General features: G+C 45.4%; 1 protein-coding gene across 1 annotated transcript in view; it reads left to right on the top strand.

Annotated features, from left to right (window-relative positions):
- Window positions 1-17,262, top strand: part of FLT3 (fms-related tyrosine kinase 3) — a 114,137-nt gene that overhangs the window by 51,272 nt on the left and 45,603 nt on the right. Inside the window, exon 9 of the mRNA XM_006894088.1 lies at window positions 4,507-4,675. Coding sequence (XP_006894150.1) covers window positions 4,507-4,675 — 169 coding nt within the window. The remainder of the gene's footprint in view (window positions 1-4,506; window positions 4,676-17,262) is intronic.

Below are 17,262 nucleotides of genomic sequence, written 5' to 3' on the forward strand. Positions count from 1 at the left end.
ACAGTGACTGCAGCATTGGGCTCAAGTGTGTCAGAGATGATAAGGATGGCGCAGGACAGGACAGGGTTCAGGTCTGTTGTTCACAGGGTGGCTATGAGTGGTACTCAACTCGATGACACTTAACAACAGCACAACTCTACTTTTTGTCTTTATATATTTCTATGTTCTGGTATTTTCATATAAATAGTTGTTGTATACCATTGAGTCAAAACCATCCCATAGCTGACCCTCTGGTGGGTTTTCAGAGGCAGTTAATTGCATAGGAGGAGATTGCCCATCCTTCTCCCATGAAGCAGCTGGTGGCCTCGAACCACGTGCCTTTGAGATTGCAGCACAGCTTCTTGCTGCTGGGCCACCACATCTCTTATAGAGTCCTTTTTTAAAAGATTATTTGTTGAGAGACTGTAGATTTCCCAACAACTGATGCTGTTTTACCTCTTACTGATCACTTTAGAGCACTCTGGGGACGTAGTCTGTAGAGAATTGTGCTGCTGACCCAAAAGTGGGCGCCTTCCTGGCAATTTGAATCCACCAGAAGCTCAAAGAAAGAAAAAGGCCAATCTCTTCTTGTGTGACTTACAGCCTCCAAAAGCCAGCTATGAGGAGGGCCAGCTATGAGTCAGGGCCAACTCAGTGGCAATGGATTTTAAGTGATTGCTTTATTTCTACTTTCTTTTCAGTCATATTCATGTCCCTTGTCTTGGGAGCCTCACTAGCACTTGCATCGATTTATGCTTTGGTCCTGTGGTTACAGGGAAAATTGAGAGGGAGATTTGAGCTGATACAAAGTTCCACACTCAACAAATAATTGGCGACCACATGATGCTGTTCTCTTTCCTTAAGCCAATTGAGAGCTGATGTCCTCTGGTGTGTTCATGAGCACCATAGCCATGCATGCACTGAGTTTAACTCAAATCTTAACATGATAGGCATTACAGCAGCCTTTTCTTAGAATCCAATGGTCCATAAGTAGTGTTTTCTTAAATTCCAGATCAAACCCACTGCCACTGAGTTGATTCTACTCCAGCTCTGCAGGACAGGCTAGAACAGCCCACAGGGCTACAGGGTCATGAATCTTTATGGCACAGACGGCCTCATCTTTCTTCTGGGGAGTACTGGTGGGTCCAAATATCCAATCTTTTGGTTCATGGCCTCGAGCTTAACCACTACACCACCGGGCCTCACCTGTCAACTTAGTATATGGTGCTTTCTAATGTCAACATAATGTTAATAGCAGAGAACTGGACAATGACTAAGGATGATAAAAGAATTGATGCCTTTGGGTTGTGATGCTGGAGAAGAGTATTGAATATACTATGGACTGCTAGGAGAACAAACAGTTCTGTCCTGAAGAGGGTGAAACCAGGCTGCTCCTTGGAGGCAAGGACTTTAAAACTCCATCTTACATACTTTGGCCAAGTTGAAAGGAGGAACCAGTCCTTAGAGAGGGACATCGTGCTTGAAAGGGTGGAGGGACATAGGGGAGCTCTGGTGGCCTAGTGGCAAGAAGCTGCACTGCAATCCCAGAGGCGCACGGTTCAAATCCACCAGATGCTCTGCCGAGGAAGGAGGGGTAATCTCCTCCTGTACCAGTCAGATCTGATTTGACAGTACACACGCACACACACAAATAATAAAAAAAATTTAAAAAAATAACAAAAGAAAGGGTTGAGGGACAGCATAGGAGAGGACGATCCTGGATGAGATGGATTGACACAGTAACTGGGGTAATGGGGGTAGGTGTGTCAGAGACAATGAGGTTGGCTCAAGATAGAGCAGAGTTCAGAGATGTTGTACATAGGGTCTCTATGAGTCTCAAGTGACTCGATGACACATAACAACAACAACAGAAAGCTGGAGGAGGAATTAAATTAGAACACTCACTGCTACTGATTCAACTCCAATTCAGAGCATCCTTGTACAACAGCGTAGAACTGCCCTATAAGGTTTCCAATGCTGTAATCTTCACTGAAGGGAGCTCGGGTGACCTAGTGGTAAGAAATTACATGGCAGTCTGAAGGCATGCTGTTCGAATCCACCAGCTGCTCTGCGGGAGAAAGATGATTCATTCATTCCATAAGATTCATTGGCTCTGAAAACCCACCGGAGGGTCAGCTGTGGGTCAGTTCTGACTTGATGGCACACAACAACAAAAACAACAATCTTCACCGAAGCAGACCAATTTGGATTATTGGAGAAGAATCCCGGGTGTCTCATGGACTTCTGCAGAGTGGCTGGTTTCAAAATGCCTGCCTTGTGCTTGCTCCGGCAGCACATATACTAAAATTGGAACGATACAGAGATTAGCATGGCCCCTGCACAAGGATGATATGCAAAATGCCTGCCTTTTGGTTAGCAGTTAATGCTTTGATCACTGTGCCACCCTGCTCCTTTGAATTAGCATTACTTTCCAAGTGTATGCTCCTGACTTCCTCCCTTTTCTAATTAAATTGTTCCTGTAGTAGTTGTAGGACAGAACTACCAGGGGGGCTTCCAAGACAGCCCACCTCATCTTTCTCCTGAAGAGCAACTGGTGGATTCAAACAGCTGGGCTTTTGGATAGCAGTCCAGTGCCTAATCCACTGTGCCACAAGGTTTCTCTTGACACTTACTATTCAGTGCTGTCACGTTGGTTCCAACTCATAGGGATCCTGCATCTAAACCCCTGCCTGATCCTGTGCCATCTGCACCATCCCTGCTGTGCTTTCACCCATTATTGCAGTCACTGTGTCGGTCCATCCCTTGAGGGGCCTCCTCTCCAGAGTAGACTGTTTTGCCAAGCACCATACGCTTCTCCAGGAGGGGGTGGTGTCATTATTATGTACCATCAAGTCAGAACTGACTCAGAACTGACCCTCCAGCAGGTTTTCAGAGGCTGTAGGTCACACGGGAGGAGATTGCTTATCCTTCTTCCCCAGAGCAGCCAGTGGACTCAAACCACAAGCCTTCAGGTTAGCAGTGCAGCTCCTTAGCACTTGGCCACCAGAGCTCCTTTAGCACCCAATAAATACTTGGGTTTTCTGATTCTAAAAATAGAAGGATAACTAATAAAACCTGTATGGGAACTCAAAGGGGAAGGGGTGGGAGCAGAGGGGTGAGGATGGGTAGGGGTGAAATCACAGGGTTGCACAAGTTGGTGGGTGGAGAGAGGGGGTAAAGGAAATGGGATGGATTTGGTGGGGACCTGGAAAGACAGGGTAATGATAGGCATAGTCCAGTGATGATTAATTTTAGAAAACATAATGCATGGAAATGATTGTATGAAACACAAACAATGTAAATGAAGGATAGTGTGAAACACAATATATACAAACTTTGTAAACAAAATAATGTAATTTAAAAAAAAAAACCCAACGGCTTGGCTTTTAAAAGAATCAACTGAGAACACAGTGAGCCATGACTGATGAACATGCATTTAGGCAAGTTGAAAATTGGGTGGATGAGCAAGGATTTGAAAGCAAACACATTAAAGTAATCTCAAATGAGGTTACAGATTTCAGCCATAAAGAAAATGCTAAAAAAACCCATAATTCTTTTTGCATGTGAAGAAGGAAGAGCTCTGGAAGGAAGCCTTGTAAAAATCCCAGCTAGGTAGCTTTTTAAGTCTATACCCTGGAGATTTTTTCAGCATGTAGAGATAGCTAAAAAACTAGCAGCAAAATGAAATCCACTGATATTGAGTAAATTCTGATTTCCTAGACTTTTACTCTTTAAGGAAGAAAACGGCCTCCTCTTGCTCCTTCTGGAGGGGCTGGTGGGTTTGAACTGCCAACCTTTCTGTAAGCAGCCCAACATTTGACCCACTACACCCCAGTAGAACTCCCTAATTGAACACAGGGGTCTCTAACCTGGGTCACTGGGTTTGTCCCTCAGTTATATTGCATTTTAAAATTGTATGAAACTTGGTAACTCTATGTATCCATTCTCTGGAAAAAAGGAGTTAATTATTTACACTTATCCTTAGCGTAATTTCTATTTCAAAAGGGTATAAATCCAGTCACTTTACTGAGAGATAGTCCTGTATTTTGTGTTGAACTATCAAATTATGTCTTCACTTCAATTTTCAAATTGATGAATAATGAATTGTCAAACTCGTGAATAATGTAAACACAGTCAAACTTGCAAAAGTCAGAACCTGTCAGAAGGAAAGCTTAGCTTCTACTAATAGTGGTTGTTGTTGCAGTAAATCACATGAGAGGAGCTTGACCATCATTTTCCCAAGGAGCAGCTTGTGGATTTGAACCACGTGTCTTTGGGATGGGAGCACAACGCCTTACCCACTAGGCCATTAGAACTTCCCTAATAGGGAACAACAGAAAAATAGTAAGACTACATTCTGAAGTACTAAGTCTGCACCCTATTAAAGGTGGAAAACTTGGGGAGACCGAAATAACAACAAAAAGGCAGACCCACCCAACTTTCAAATTACAGTGTTCAAGGGTTTCATTGTATTTTTCCACGGGAACCTCCTGATCTAATTTATAAATGTGTTTTGTTTTGTAACAGACAAGGGATTTATAAATGGCTCCAGGTCCAGTGAAGATTATGAAATTGACCAGTATGAAGAGTTTTGTTTTTCTGTTCGGTTTCAAGCCTACCCGCAGATCAGGTGCACCTGGACTTTTTCCCGGAAGTCCTTCCCTTGTGAACACAGAGGCCTTGATGATGGATACAGGTGAGGCTGCAAACAGCTTTTAGCGCTTGTTAGCCTTTTTAGCACAGCTCCCCTTCCCCTTCACTTTGGGAGGACTAGTTTTGCATTCGTGGAAATGATATCCTTTATGATGAGGTTACAGATGGAATTAAAGAACGCCTGGTTGCATAGAAGGTTAAATGTTGGATTGCTAATCAAAAGGTGGGTAGTTCAAGCCCAGCAGCCACCCTGAGGGAGAAAGATGAGGCAGTCTGCTTTCACTAAGACTTATGTGGCAGTGGTGTTTGGTGGCTCTGTGGTTAAAGCACTCAACTACTACCAAAAGGTTGGCAGTTCGAACCCACCTTAGGAAGATGTGATAGACTGCTTCTGTGAAGATTACAGCAATGGAAGCTCGATGGGGCAGGATCTACTGTGTCCTAATACAATTACTATGAGTCAGAATCCATTCAACAACAATAGAGTGAGTTTTGTTTGTTTGGTTTATTGGCTGACTTGAAATTGACGTGAGAACTAACTAATAGATGGGAATACACAAGCTACTGCCATCTAAGTGATTCGGTTAGTGTAACCTTCAACAAGGAAAACAGAATTCACACTAGTTGGTGTCATTTTCTGCATCACTAGATTGCTACTTCCTACATGACAGTGGGATCTGGGTGGTGCAGTGGTCAAAGGGTTTGGCTGCTAACCAAAAGGTGGGCAGTTCAAACTCATCATACTCCCTGGGAGACAAACGTGGCAGTTGGCTTCTGTAAAGATTACAGCCTCTGGGGAAGGAGACCCTCTGGGGAAGTCACACTGGCCTGTAGGGCCACTATGAGCCACAGCCAACTTGAATGCAGTGATTTGATATTTTTGATTACTTGCTACAGCCAACCAACCCTCCCTGAGCGCAGTTGCAGATGACTGAGGAAGTAAAACCCCTTAAACAGGAAAGCATCACCTCTAGGTGTAATGGTTTAAGTTTTCAAAAACCAAGACAATGCAGAAATAGCCCAATAGCAAATGCAGAAGGAACAGTTTGCTTCACTGGGGGTTTGTACAGCCACAGTCAAGGCTTTCTCACAGGAGAAATTCTTTTGGGAAAAACAAATAAGTAAACAACCAAACCAAACACACACAGAGAGAGAGAGAGACAGAGACAGGGAGAGGAGAGAGAGAGAGAGAGAGAGAGAGAGAGAGAGAGAGAGCAGTGATACCCGTTAGCTTGTAAACCATGTTCTGGGCACATGGTTGTGGGCTGCACTGTCAAGGCAGAGCACACGTGGGGCTTCTCAAGTCATCCTTTCTCCACACATGACCACACTGTGGAAGAATCACCTGGGCAAATATATATATATAAATTTTTTTTTTTTTTTTGTGTGTGTGTGTGTGTGTGTGTGTACTGTCAAATCAGACCTGACTGGTACAGGAGGAGATTGTCCCTCCTTCTCCAGCAGAGCACCTGGTCGATTTGAACCAGACGCCTCTGGTATTGCAGTGCAGCTCCTTGCCACTAGGCCACCAGAGCTCCCTTCTGGCCTGTTTTCAGACATGTGAAATCACATTTGGAGTGAAGCACCCAGGTTTTATATTTTTTTAAATTTCTAGATAAAACTATTCTTTATTTTTTTGAGTAGTTGTTAAGGGTCCAGATTTCCTAGGCCTCATTTAAGGAAATCATCTCTAGACTTGGGGACCTTTTTGCTCTTCATCTGGTGCAGGAAACTCCACCACATACGATCCTGGCATTCATCATCTTGTCGAGCTCTTCACGTGTTCTTCAGATCAGAGAAATCAGAGATTGTCAACATTTTCTGGGTCAATAAAACAAGGTGTGGAATCAGTAGATTTGATGGAGATCTGATTTTTCTCGTCACACTGGATTTCTAGGCACCATTTGGGTTGAGTTGAGAAGATGGGGAAGTAGAAGCATTTCTTGGCCTGAGTCTCTCAACAGTGGAGATGTAGAAGGGGGAGAGAGACCCCAAGGAGACTGGATGTGCACTTCTGGGGACCCCACTTCTCTTGCACGTGGTGTTGGGTGACTGTGTGGCACCTGAGGTATACTTGGAGGAATTACTAGATTGTGGCACGGCAGTTGTAGTATTTGAATAAATCTGCGTGGGGAGGAGCAGCTTGAGGAGCAGCACTCCAGTCCAAGCCTGCCCCCATCGCTCTGCCCGTGTCTGCTCCTTTTAGAGATCCTTTGACAATTCCCACTATAGGACTAAGGGAGCTCTGGTGGCCTAGTGTAAGAAGTTGCACTGCCAGCATTAAGACTTGCTGTTCAAATCCATCAGCTGCATCGCAGGAGAAAGACAGGCAGTCTCCTCCTGTGCAGTTTACACTCTCTGAAAACCTACAAGGATCAGCTATGAGTCAGTTCCAACTCAGCTGTACATAACAACAACATTATGAGACTAAGGCACTCTAGAGGCCCAGAGGTTAAACCGTTAGCTGCTAACTGTCTTTAGTGATTCCAACCCATCTTCAGTTCCACAAGAGAAAGCTGTGGCAATTCACTTTTGTAGAGATTAAGTCCCCTGCTGTTATAGAAATTCTAACTCAGTGACCTGGAGGACAGAGTAAAACTGCCCCACAGCGGGGTCCAGGGTATATATTTTTATGCAAGTAGACTGCCACATTTTTCTCCCAGGGAGCAGCTGGTGGATTTGAACCACCCATCTTTTGGTTAGCAGCCACATGTTTTGGCCATTTCTGCTCTGTGCTGTAGGATCACCATGAGTTGGAATTGACTGGACAGTGGTGGGTGAGGATAGGTCTGCATACAGGTCTGCCCAGCACAATTGTCACCAGAAGGGGTGGGGGAGAGCCTGGAGCACTGGTAAATTGAACTAGTTTGAACAGAGATGCATTGTAAGGATGAAAACACTGGTTTGTTAAACACTTTGTGTGGGAGGGAAAACACACCATCTTGTTAATGGTTTTATATTGGCTACAAGTTGGGAAAAAAAGCCATTGTTACTATTAGTGTCACCTGTTCCTTTTTACTTTTCTGTTTGGCCACATAGACGTTTTCCAGCTGTATCTGTCACTTGCTTTTTGCATTCCTGCTGGAGAACACTGGTCTAGGTGACAAGTCAAAGTTAAGGGCTGGTCACTTTGCTTCTTGTTTTTTTCGTGGTTAGTGTGCTGTTCTGCATATTCAAAACTCCTTCTTGTAAGTGATCTTCATGAAGCTCTGGACTACTAACTGAAAGGTTGGGGCTTTGAACCCACCTAGTGCCCCCTGAACAGTAAGCCAAGGGTTGTAACCTTAAAGCTTTATGGAGTGGAACCCAAAGAGGAAGCGAGAAGAGTGCTTTTACATTGAGGCAGTTACAACCAATGTCACAAAATGCAATGTGTGTAAATTGTTGAACAGAAAATGAGTATGGTTTTGTACTCTCACCCAAACCACAACTGGTGGGGGAAGGTAATTGACAACCCACTGTTGTCAAAACAACTCTGACTCAGTGACCCTCAATGTGCTTCAAACCTACCAACTGCTCCAGGGGAGTAAAGTATGGCAGTCTGCTCCTGTTACAACCTTGGAAACCACTGGGCAGTTCTGCCCTGTCCTTGGGGGTTACTGGGAGTTGGATGGCAGTGAGTGGGCCCTGTGCATTGTGGGATGCTTAGCTGCACCTCTAGCTTCCATTCATTGGATGCCAGTATCAGTTGAGACAATGCAAAATGTCTCCAGATATTACCAAATGTCCCAGCAAGCCAGGTCACCCCTCAGAAAGGCTGAGGACCAACACAGCCCAAGAGGATTCACCATGGAGCCAAAAGCTCCTGCCCAGGATCACCAGACTTCAGAAAATGAAGCTCAAGGTGCCAGCCCGTCTCCACCTAGGTGCACTGACTGCTGCGACCTGATGGCTGTGTTCATAAGGGTACCAGCAATTGTATTATTCCTCCCTTTCTTGTGACTGTGCCCTGGGATCAGATAAACTTACAGTAGTGTGAAAATAGGGAGCTCCTGTGGCTTAGGGGCAAGAAGCTGCACTGCAATCCCAAAGGTATGCAATTCAAGGTCACTAGCTCCTCTGTGGGAGAAGGATGGGCAATCTCTTCCCATGTGATTAACTGTCTCTGAAAACCTGCTGGAGGATTAACTATGGGTCCAGTTCCGACTCTATGGTACACAACAACAGTGTGAAATGATCTCTTTTAAAGAGTATTTTGTTGAGCTTCCCATAAAACATTTACACAACAGTTTAGGTTCCCATTCAATGCTTCCTGCAGAAGTCATTCAGTGACATTGTCCACAGTGGGGGAACCTTCTCATTATTTCCATTTGAATGATCTTATGTCCATTTATCTGCTTTCTCTGTCCCTTACATTTCCTTTCCTTTTTTTTAAGTAATTATTGACTATTAGGTCTCATAAAGGTGTTTTTTTTAAAAAAAAAAAAAGAACACAAACAAAGCACAGAAGTTTGGGGCAATATTTGTTGTGATTTTTAATTTTTTTAATTCAGTGTTTTTTGGGTGTGGTGGGGTTTGGTTTTTTGGGTTTTTTTATCCAATTTCTTTTTTTATTAATGTAATTTTTTTTTACATTTTATTATCTCTGTGTGTGTGTACCGTCAAATCGGATCTGACTGGTACAGGAGGAGATTGTCCCTCCTTCCCCGGCAGAGCAACTAGTGGATTCAAACCGTGCACCTCTGGATTGCAGTGCAGCTTCTTACCACTAGGCCACCAGAGCTCCCCTTGATCCAATTTCTTCTTTAGCATCTCTCCAGGGTTTGACAAGTGTCTCCGGGTAACAGTTGCATGGAGTTCATTACTCCCAGCTGGTCCAGCAGGGCTAGTTTCTTGGGTGGTTTTTATTTGTTTGTTTTTGTTTTAAGAAACTTTGAAGTCTGTTTCACCATTTTCTCCTATTCTGTCAGGACCCGTGTACTGTAACCTGATTAGAACATACAGTAATGATAACTGGGCACCAACTATTTCCTCCTGGTGATATGGGATTCTTGTTTGAATCTGATTCCAATAGGGGAGATGTTAAAACAATTTCATTTTAAAAAAAAACCCATGAAGGGAGCTGTGGTGGCCTCATGGCAAGAAGCTGCGCTACAATCCCAAAGGCACACAGTTCGAACCCACCAGATGCTCTGCTGGAGAAAGAGGGGCAATCTCCTCCTATGCAAGTCGGATCTGTGAGGATACACAACAAGGGGCTGGGGGTGGGGATATAGAAATGTGAACACACCCTCGTGTGCTTTACACCTTGTCCGCTGATCTCCACATTTGCCTCTTGGTTAAGAAGAGGGTGACAGTCTAAATTTAAGAACACATTAAAAGGACAGGACAGTGAGCATCCTGTGACCGACCATGCAGAGTTTAACTGAGGGGTAGGGGTGTGTGTGTGTGTGTGTGTGTGTGTGTGTGTGTGTGTGTATGAGAGAGAGAGAGAGAACTGGTTGAAGAGCTCAGCTGCTAACCGAAAGGTCAGTAGTGTAAACCTATCATCCACTCTGCAGGAGAGAGATGGGCCAGTCAGCTTCTGGAAAGCCCTGGACACTCCATGGGGTGGTTCTACTCTGTCCTGCATTGTTGCTATGACTCGAAATTCACAACAGTAAATTGTTTCAGTAGGGAAGGAGTCCTGGTGGGACAACAGTTAAAAGTGCTTGGCTATTAATAGAAAGACTGAGGTTTGAACCCACCAGCCACTGGGTGGGAGAAAGACAAGGAAGTCTTTTTCCATAAAGACTAATGTTAGCCCTGGAAGCCTGTGGGGTTTCTGTGGAAATCCACGAGTCGATTCTACAGGGTCATTGTGAGTTGGAATGGACTCGATAGCAGTGCACTGTGTGTGAAATGCAGGGGTTTACTTGTGTGACGAGATGATTTTATAGACAGAATGGCATGGGATTTTGGCTATCGTCTTTTATCTGTGACTGACATGTCCCTGTAAGAACAGTCCTGACAAAGCCCTGGTGTGGTCGTGGCGTGTGCCAGCTCTGTGCAGCTTCCTCACCTTCGCAGCTTCGGTTCTCCAATTTACTTCCTCATCTGCCTCCCTGAAGTTGGTGCGGACCTGCCTTTCTGTGTTCACTTGGAATTTGGTTGTAACTCTCCAGTCATCCTGGTAACCTCATTTTGACTGATGTTTCCAGGATATTCTTCACTTGTTCCAGTAGCTTCCAGGGCAACTCCAATCCATGGAGACCTCATGTATGTCAGACTAGAGCCTGGGCTCCACGGGATTACCGGTGGCTGATTTTTGTCAGGCCTTTCTTTCGAGGCAGCTCTGGATGGACTTGAACTCCTAACACTGACTGCACCACCCAGAGATTCTCCCCCACTTGCCATTGAGTCAGTTCTAACTCATGATGACTTTGCCCTTTCTTCCCAGTTCCTCTGGATGACCTTGAACCTCCAGCCTTTTGATTAGAGGTCTAGCACATTAACTGTCGGTGCCATCCATGATCTCCAGAAACCAATCAACTTTGAGTGGACACTGGCTCATGGTGCCCCCATGTGTGTGAAAGGGTAACAGGGCTCCAGAGGGCTTGTAGTGGCTGAGTTTTAAGAAGTAGAAGGACAGTAGCTTTCTCTAGGGGCACCCCTGGGTGGATTGAACTGCTAACCTTTGGGTTAGCAGTCAACCACTGCAACCATTGCCACCAACCAGGAGCTGTTCCTGTCTCTATAGGTGTTATTCACAAACCAAAAACTAAACCCACTGCTGCTGAGTTGATTCTATAGGTAGAACTGCCCAATGGGCTTTCTAAAGCTGTAATCTATGGGAGCTGATTGCCTCTGCTGAATGTCTGGAAAAGGATCAAATTCAGCCTCGCACTTAGCAACCACGTTGTTAATCACTGTGCCACCAGAGATCCTAGTGATGTCATTATAAATTCCAGATCTACCTGAGCTTTCCCAGTTGCATGGTTTAAACACTTAGGAGGACAGTATAGGTACTTAATTATTGTTTTGTGACTCATAGCGACCCTAGGAACAATGGATCTGAACCCTGCCCTATTCTGTGCCAGTTCCATTATCACCACTATACTTGAGCCATCCTTGTTGTTATGTGCTGTTGAGTCACTGGCAACTCATAGTGACCCTATGGACAACAGCCCTGAAATCTGCTCTATCTTGCGACAACTTTACTGCCTCTGACACACCTACCCTCTTTACCCCAGTCGCTGTCCCAATCCATCTCATCGATGGTCTCTCTCTCTTTCTCCATCCCTCCACCCTTCCAAGCATGATGTCCCTCTCCAACGACCGGACCCTCCTTGCAAAATGCCCAAAGTATGTCAGACAAAGCCTCAGAATCCTTGCCTCCAAGGAAAAGGCTGGCTTCATCTCTCTAGGATGAACCTGTTTGTTCTCCTGGTGGGCCACAGTATATTCAACCCTCTTCTCCAGCACCACAGCTCAAAGGTATTAGTTCTCTTTCCATCATCCCTAGACATTGTCCAGCTCTGTGATGAATAGCAAGCACTTGCGAAGCTTATGGCCTGGATCACATGCACTTTAGTCTCCAGACTGGCGTCATCGCTCTTCAATACTCTGGCCCATCATTACAACCACTGTATCAGGTCACTGTGTCAGTTCACCTCATTTAGAATCTTCCTCTTGCACTGACCCTCCACCTTCCCAAGTATGCTATCCTTCTTCAAGGACTATCTTAACAACAAGCCCAAAGGTAGTTAGTAGCTTCCTCAAAAATGTTCTCCTTGGCCCTGCCCAATCCACATGTTCCCCTTCTTTCTCAAAATATTCATTTTCTGATTCTCTGACTCTAAATTCTGCTCAGACAGGCATTAGCTGAGCATCTGGGAAGAAGCGTGGTGCCCCCCACCCTCACCCCAATCCACATGCTTCCCTTGGACACACACAGAGGTGAACTGCACCGCTGGGAGGCACTGCTTTGTTTTTCTTCTTAAATGCAGTAAGCTTGAGTGTTTACAGAAAGGAGGAGAAAGGTGTTTGTGGACAGTGAAATACAAGGGCTCCAAACAAAGCTAGGCTTCTTTCACTTCTGCTGTTTGTGACAACAGCCCTGGTTCTTTGCTTCCGCAAAGCCCCGAACAGCAGGGTGTATTAACCTCATGGTGACCCTGGAGGGCGGAGCAGGCTGCCTTAGCATTCTCCTGAGAAGCAGCTGGGGTCTGGAAATGCTGACCTTCCCGTTAGCAGCTGCGTGTTTTAACTACGGTGCCACCAGAGAGCCTTCATGTACGTCACTCACAGAGAATAAACAAAACTTAGTTCTCCTACCTGTAGAGCTGATGGGTTCAAACCTCCAACCTTTTAAAGCACTTAATCGCTCCTCCACCAGGGCTCCTTAGCCGTGGGCTAACCAAAATGAAGCCAAACTTGTGCTGTGGTGTAGAGTCAATTCCAACACACGGCGACCCTGTAGGATGGGTAAAATGACCCCACAGGAACAAAGAGTATCCACTTCCACCCTTCCCAGCTCTGCCCCCTTGTCACTCCATCTGGTTGAGGGTGTCCCTTTCTTTTGCTGACACCCTACTTGGCCACGCATGGTGTCCATATCCAGGGACCAGCCCCTTCTGGCCACATTAAAAACAAAGTAACCGATTGCCAGCAAGCTCTCTGGACCGGCAGCATCCCTGTAGTACAGAATACGGCCCCATACAGTTTCCAAGGCTCTTCTCTCTGTGGAAGCCAGGGCCTCATCTTCCTCCCTTAGAGCAGCTGGTGGGTTCCCACGGTACACTCTTGGTTTAGCAACAGAGTGCTTTAACTGCCTCACCGGGGTTGCCTGGCATCCTCTAAAAACAAACCCACTGCCTTGGAGTTGATTCCAACTCCTAGCAGCCTTGAAGGGCAGGGTGGAATTGTCCCATAGGGTTTCTAAGCCCTTACAGTGTAGTGCATAAAGTATTGGGGTGCTAACCAAAAGGTCAGGAGGCTCTGGTGGCTCTAGTGGTAAGGAATTGTGCTGCCACTCCAAAGGCAGGGAGTTCAAATCCACCAGCTGCTCTGTGGGAGAAGGATAGGCATTCTCTTCCTGTGCTATTTACTGACCCTGAAAACCCAGTGGAGGGTCTGCTGTGAGTCAATTCTGACTCAATGGAACACAACAACCACCACCAAAAGGTCAGCAGTTCGAATCCATCAACTGCTCCTTGGCTGAAAATGGTCAGTCTCCTCCTGTGAAGAGGTACAGCCCCTGAAACCTGATGGAGGGTCTCTGTGGGTCAGAACGGACGCAGCAGCAGTGGGCTTTGGTGTGAATCTGTAGGAAGACCCCTGCTCCAGTGAAGGCCAGCCCTTAAACTCTGCAGGGCAGTTCTCTCTGTCCTCCCGGGTATAACTCAGTGTCTGCCCGAGTCACTGTGAGTAGGGATCAACACGGATGCTGTGGGATTTGGTTTGGGGTTTAAAATATTTCCAGAAGCAGACTGCTGGGTAGGTTCTCCTGCAGAGTCACTGGTGGATTCAAACTGCTGAGCTTTTAGTGCTTTAACCACTGCTTGGTCTCATACAGAGTAACAGAAAGTCTTCAGCATACACTCTCCCCCAGTATCTTCCTCTAACAGAAATGTAAGCCTCTGCTCTGGCATTGCTCACCAGCCCCAGACAATCTCCTGTTTGAGGGAGATAGGATCCATCCTGCTTCCTGATTCGGGTGACTTTTTTAAAAAGACAAGAAAACCAAAAGAAAGGTCACTGCCATTGAGTGGGTGTCAAATGCACACCCCTCCTCAGCCTGTCGCTCTTCTTTCCCAATGCTGCCCCAAAACACCCACGAGATTCCCAGTGTTCTGATTTCCTGGGATAATCCCTTCCCATTTGGACAAGGCCTCCTTTACTTTGTAGTTAAATTATTTCTGAGGTGAGGAAGAAGTACCCTTTCTCAGTACTTCTCCTCTGGCACGAAACAGAAAATAAAAGTGACCTGCATTTTGATGGGATGGAGGGAAAATCCTTATTCATAGTTTTAACGAGAGCATGCCTTCTGAGTCACAAGAGGTGATTTCACTGTAAACTTGGACTTTCTGACCTCACTGCTGATGCCAGCAGGCCAAGTTCAGAAAAAAACCCAAGGGAAAAATGGAGCCTTGAACTCCTTTGCCTCAGCTGGTGAGTCCCCTAGAATCCCGGAGGCTAGTCAGCCACCCTGTCGTTCCTGTTGGTCTTGCCAGTTAGCAGATGGAAACTGGAGAAAATGCAGAATCAGGTGGCCTGGAGGGTCAGCTGGTCTCGGTGGAATTTTTGGGACCAGCTTCTTTCACGGAGATTGCTCAGAGGAGTGAAGACATTCCAGGAGCATTGTCCTCTAAGCCGGACTCTGTTGCACAGTTGATTCTGACTATTAATGACCTTACAGGACAGAGTTGAATCATCCTTTAAGATTTCCAAGGGACTTCTGGTCGCCTTGTGGTTAGGAATTGTGCTTCCAGCCCAAAGGCAGGTGGTTTGAATCCACAGCTGCTCTGAGGGAGAAAGATGGGCAGTCTCCTGTGTAATTTACTGCCTCTCACCACCCACTGGAGAATCAGCTATGAGCTGGTTTCCAACTGAATAGCACACAGCAAGCAGCAACAGTGTAAGGTTTCCAACACTGTGATCTTTACAGAAGCAGACCACCACAGCTTTCTCCTGCTCGGCAGTTGGTAGATTTGAACCTCTGACCTTTTTATTAGCAGTCAGTTCTCTAAACAGTGCATCACCAGAGCTCCTAAACCTCAAAAGCTACTAAAGGAAAAAGACAAAGGATAAACTACTAAAAGAAAAAGATAAATAGTTGCCATTACGCAGACCCCAGCTCCTGGTGACCCTGTGCACATGAGAGCAGAACTGGGCTCCACAGGATTTTCCACCGCTGGTGTTTTGAAAACAGATCACCAGGCCTTTCTTCCTGGGTGCCTCCTGGCAGCCTCCAACCTCCAACCTCTTGATTAGCAGTCATATATGTTAATCATTTGCCTCTCATAGGGGTTCTGAAATAATTTCCCACACATCTTACATTTATATTGTTGTTGTTTACTATAAAGTTGGAACTAACCCATAGCTGACCCTCCGGTGGGTTTTCAGAGGCAGTTAATCACGTGGGAGGAGATTATCCATCCTTCTCCCGTGGAGCAGCTGGTGGCTTCAAACTGAGTGCCTTCGGAATTACAGTGCAGTTCTTTTCCACTAGGCCACCAGAGCTGCCTTACATAGGTGTTGATAAATACTGTCATCAGTGCAACTAATTGATTATTTGTTTTTCTGTCCCAGTGACTGGTGCCTTGGGTATACTCCCTGACTAGCTACATTGGGTAGTTTCGTCAGGTTTTTTTCCCTATGTCCTTTCTTCTTCCTTTTCCAGCCCATTGGCCATAACACATGCTCCCTTTGAGAAACACGAAGAACTCTGGTGGTATAGTGGCTTATGTGATAGGGCTATTAATAAAAAAATTTGGTGGTTCGAATCCACCAGCAGCTCCAAGGGAGAATAGTCTCTTCTCATAAGAATTTTCAGTCTCAGAGACCAGCTGGAGGGTCACTATGAGTTAGAATTATGGCTTTCATTTGAGAAGAACAGATCCCACTTTCTTTGGCCTACTTATAGTCTGCCTTGATGACATCTGGAAATCACATGAGACTCCAGTGACCCTTCTGCCCCTTAAGGCTATCATTTGGCTTTACTCCAATCTTTCCATCACTTCCACTTCGCCAGACATTTACTTCTTGTTTCCAGAACTAGGTCAGGACTAAGAAATTTTCCTTCTCTAGCCAACTAAGCAAGTTTTTTTAAAAGACTAATAAATGCTCTGCTTCAGACCACATGAAACTTTCACTGAGTCAGAGCCATGAACTCTCACTCCACCATTGTGTAAATGTTGGATAACGTCTGGTTTATTTCAGACTCAGAGTGACCCATGAAATGGAGTAAAACTATCCCATAAAGTCCCCTAGACTTTCATCTTTACAGAAGGGGCCCTGGTGGCACATTAGATTAAGCATTGGGCTGCTAAGCAGAATATAAGACGTTTGGATCCACTATCTGGTCCAGAAAAAAAGATGTGACAATCTGCTTCTGTAAAGATGGCTTAGGAACCTGGTGGGACAGTTCCACTCTGTCCTGTGGGACTGCTGTGAGTTGGAATTCACTTGACAGCAGTAGACTTGAGTCGGGGGGCGGGGGGGGGGGCTTGAGGTTTTTTTTAATTGTAATTAGAGTGAAAATTTAATATAGTACATTGGTTTATAATTCAACCATTCATATATTCTGATTATATACCTTTTTGTTTTATAGCATTTAATGACAGCACCCACAATGTGATCACACTTACCCCACATTCTCCTATAATTCTGGAGATTAATTTGAGTGCATTAAGTCATATTCCATAGCACCTTGCTCCCCTTCTGTTGTTGCTAGTTGTGTTGAATTGGCTTCAATTCATGGCAGCCTTATGTTCAACAGAACATGTGGTTTCTTCATGATCACTGACATGCGTGCATTCATTGTTGCAACTATTGTTGTAGTGTTTTGCAACCCAAGGAGCTCACCTTCCTTGTTAACCTGCCTCTTCTAGAATACTCAGTATCCTGCTAGAGTCTCCAGCATCCCAGATGCCTGATAGGAATTGGGTTTGTCTGTCTGTCTTTCTCTCTGTACTGTTGAAATGGAAC

Source organism: Elephantulus edwardii, unplaced genomic scaffold (genome assembly GCF_000299155.1).
Source record: "Elephantulus edwardii isolate Elephantulus edwardi_28Jun2011 unplaced genomic scaffold, EleEdw1.0 scaffold00134, whole genome shotgun sequence".
Lineage (NCBI taxonomy): Eukaryota > Metazoa > Chordata > Mammalia > Macroscelidea > Macroscelididae > Elephantulus > Elephantulus edwardii.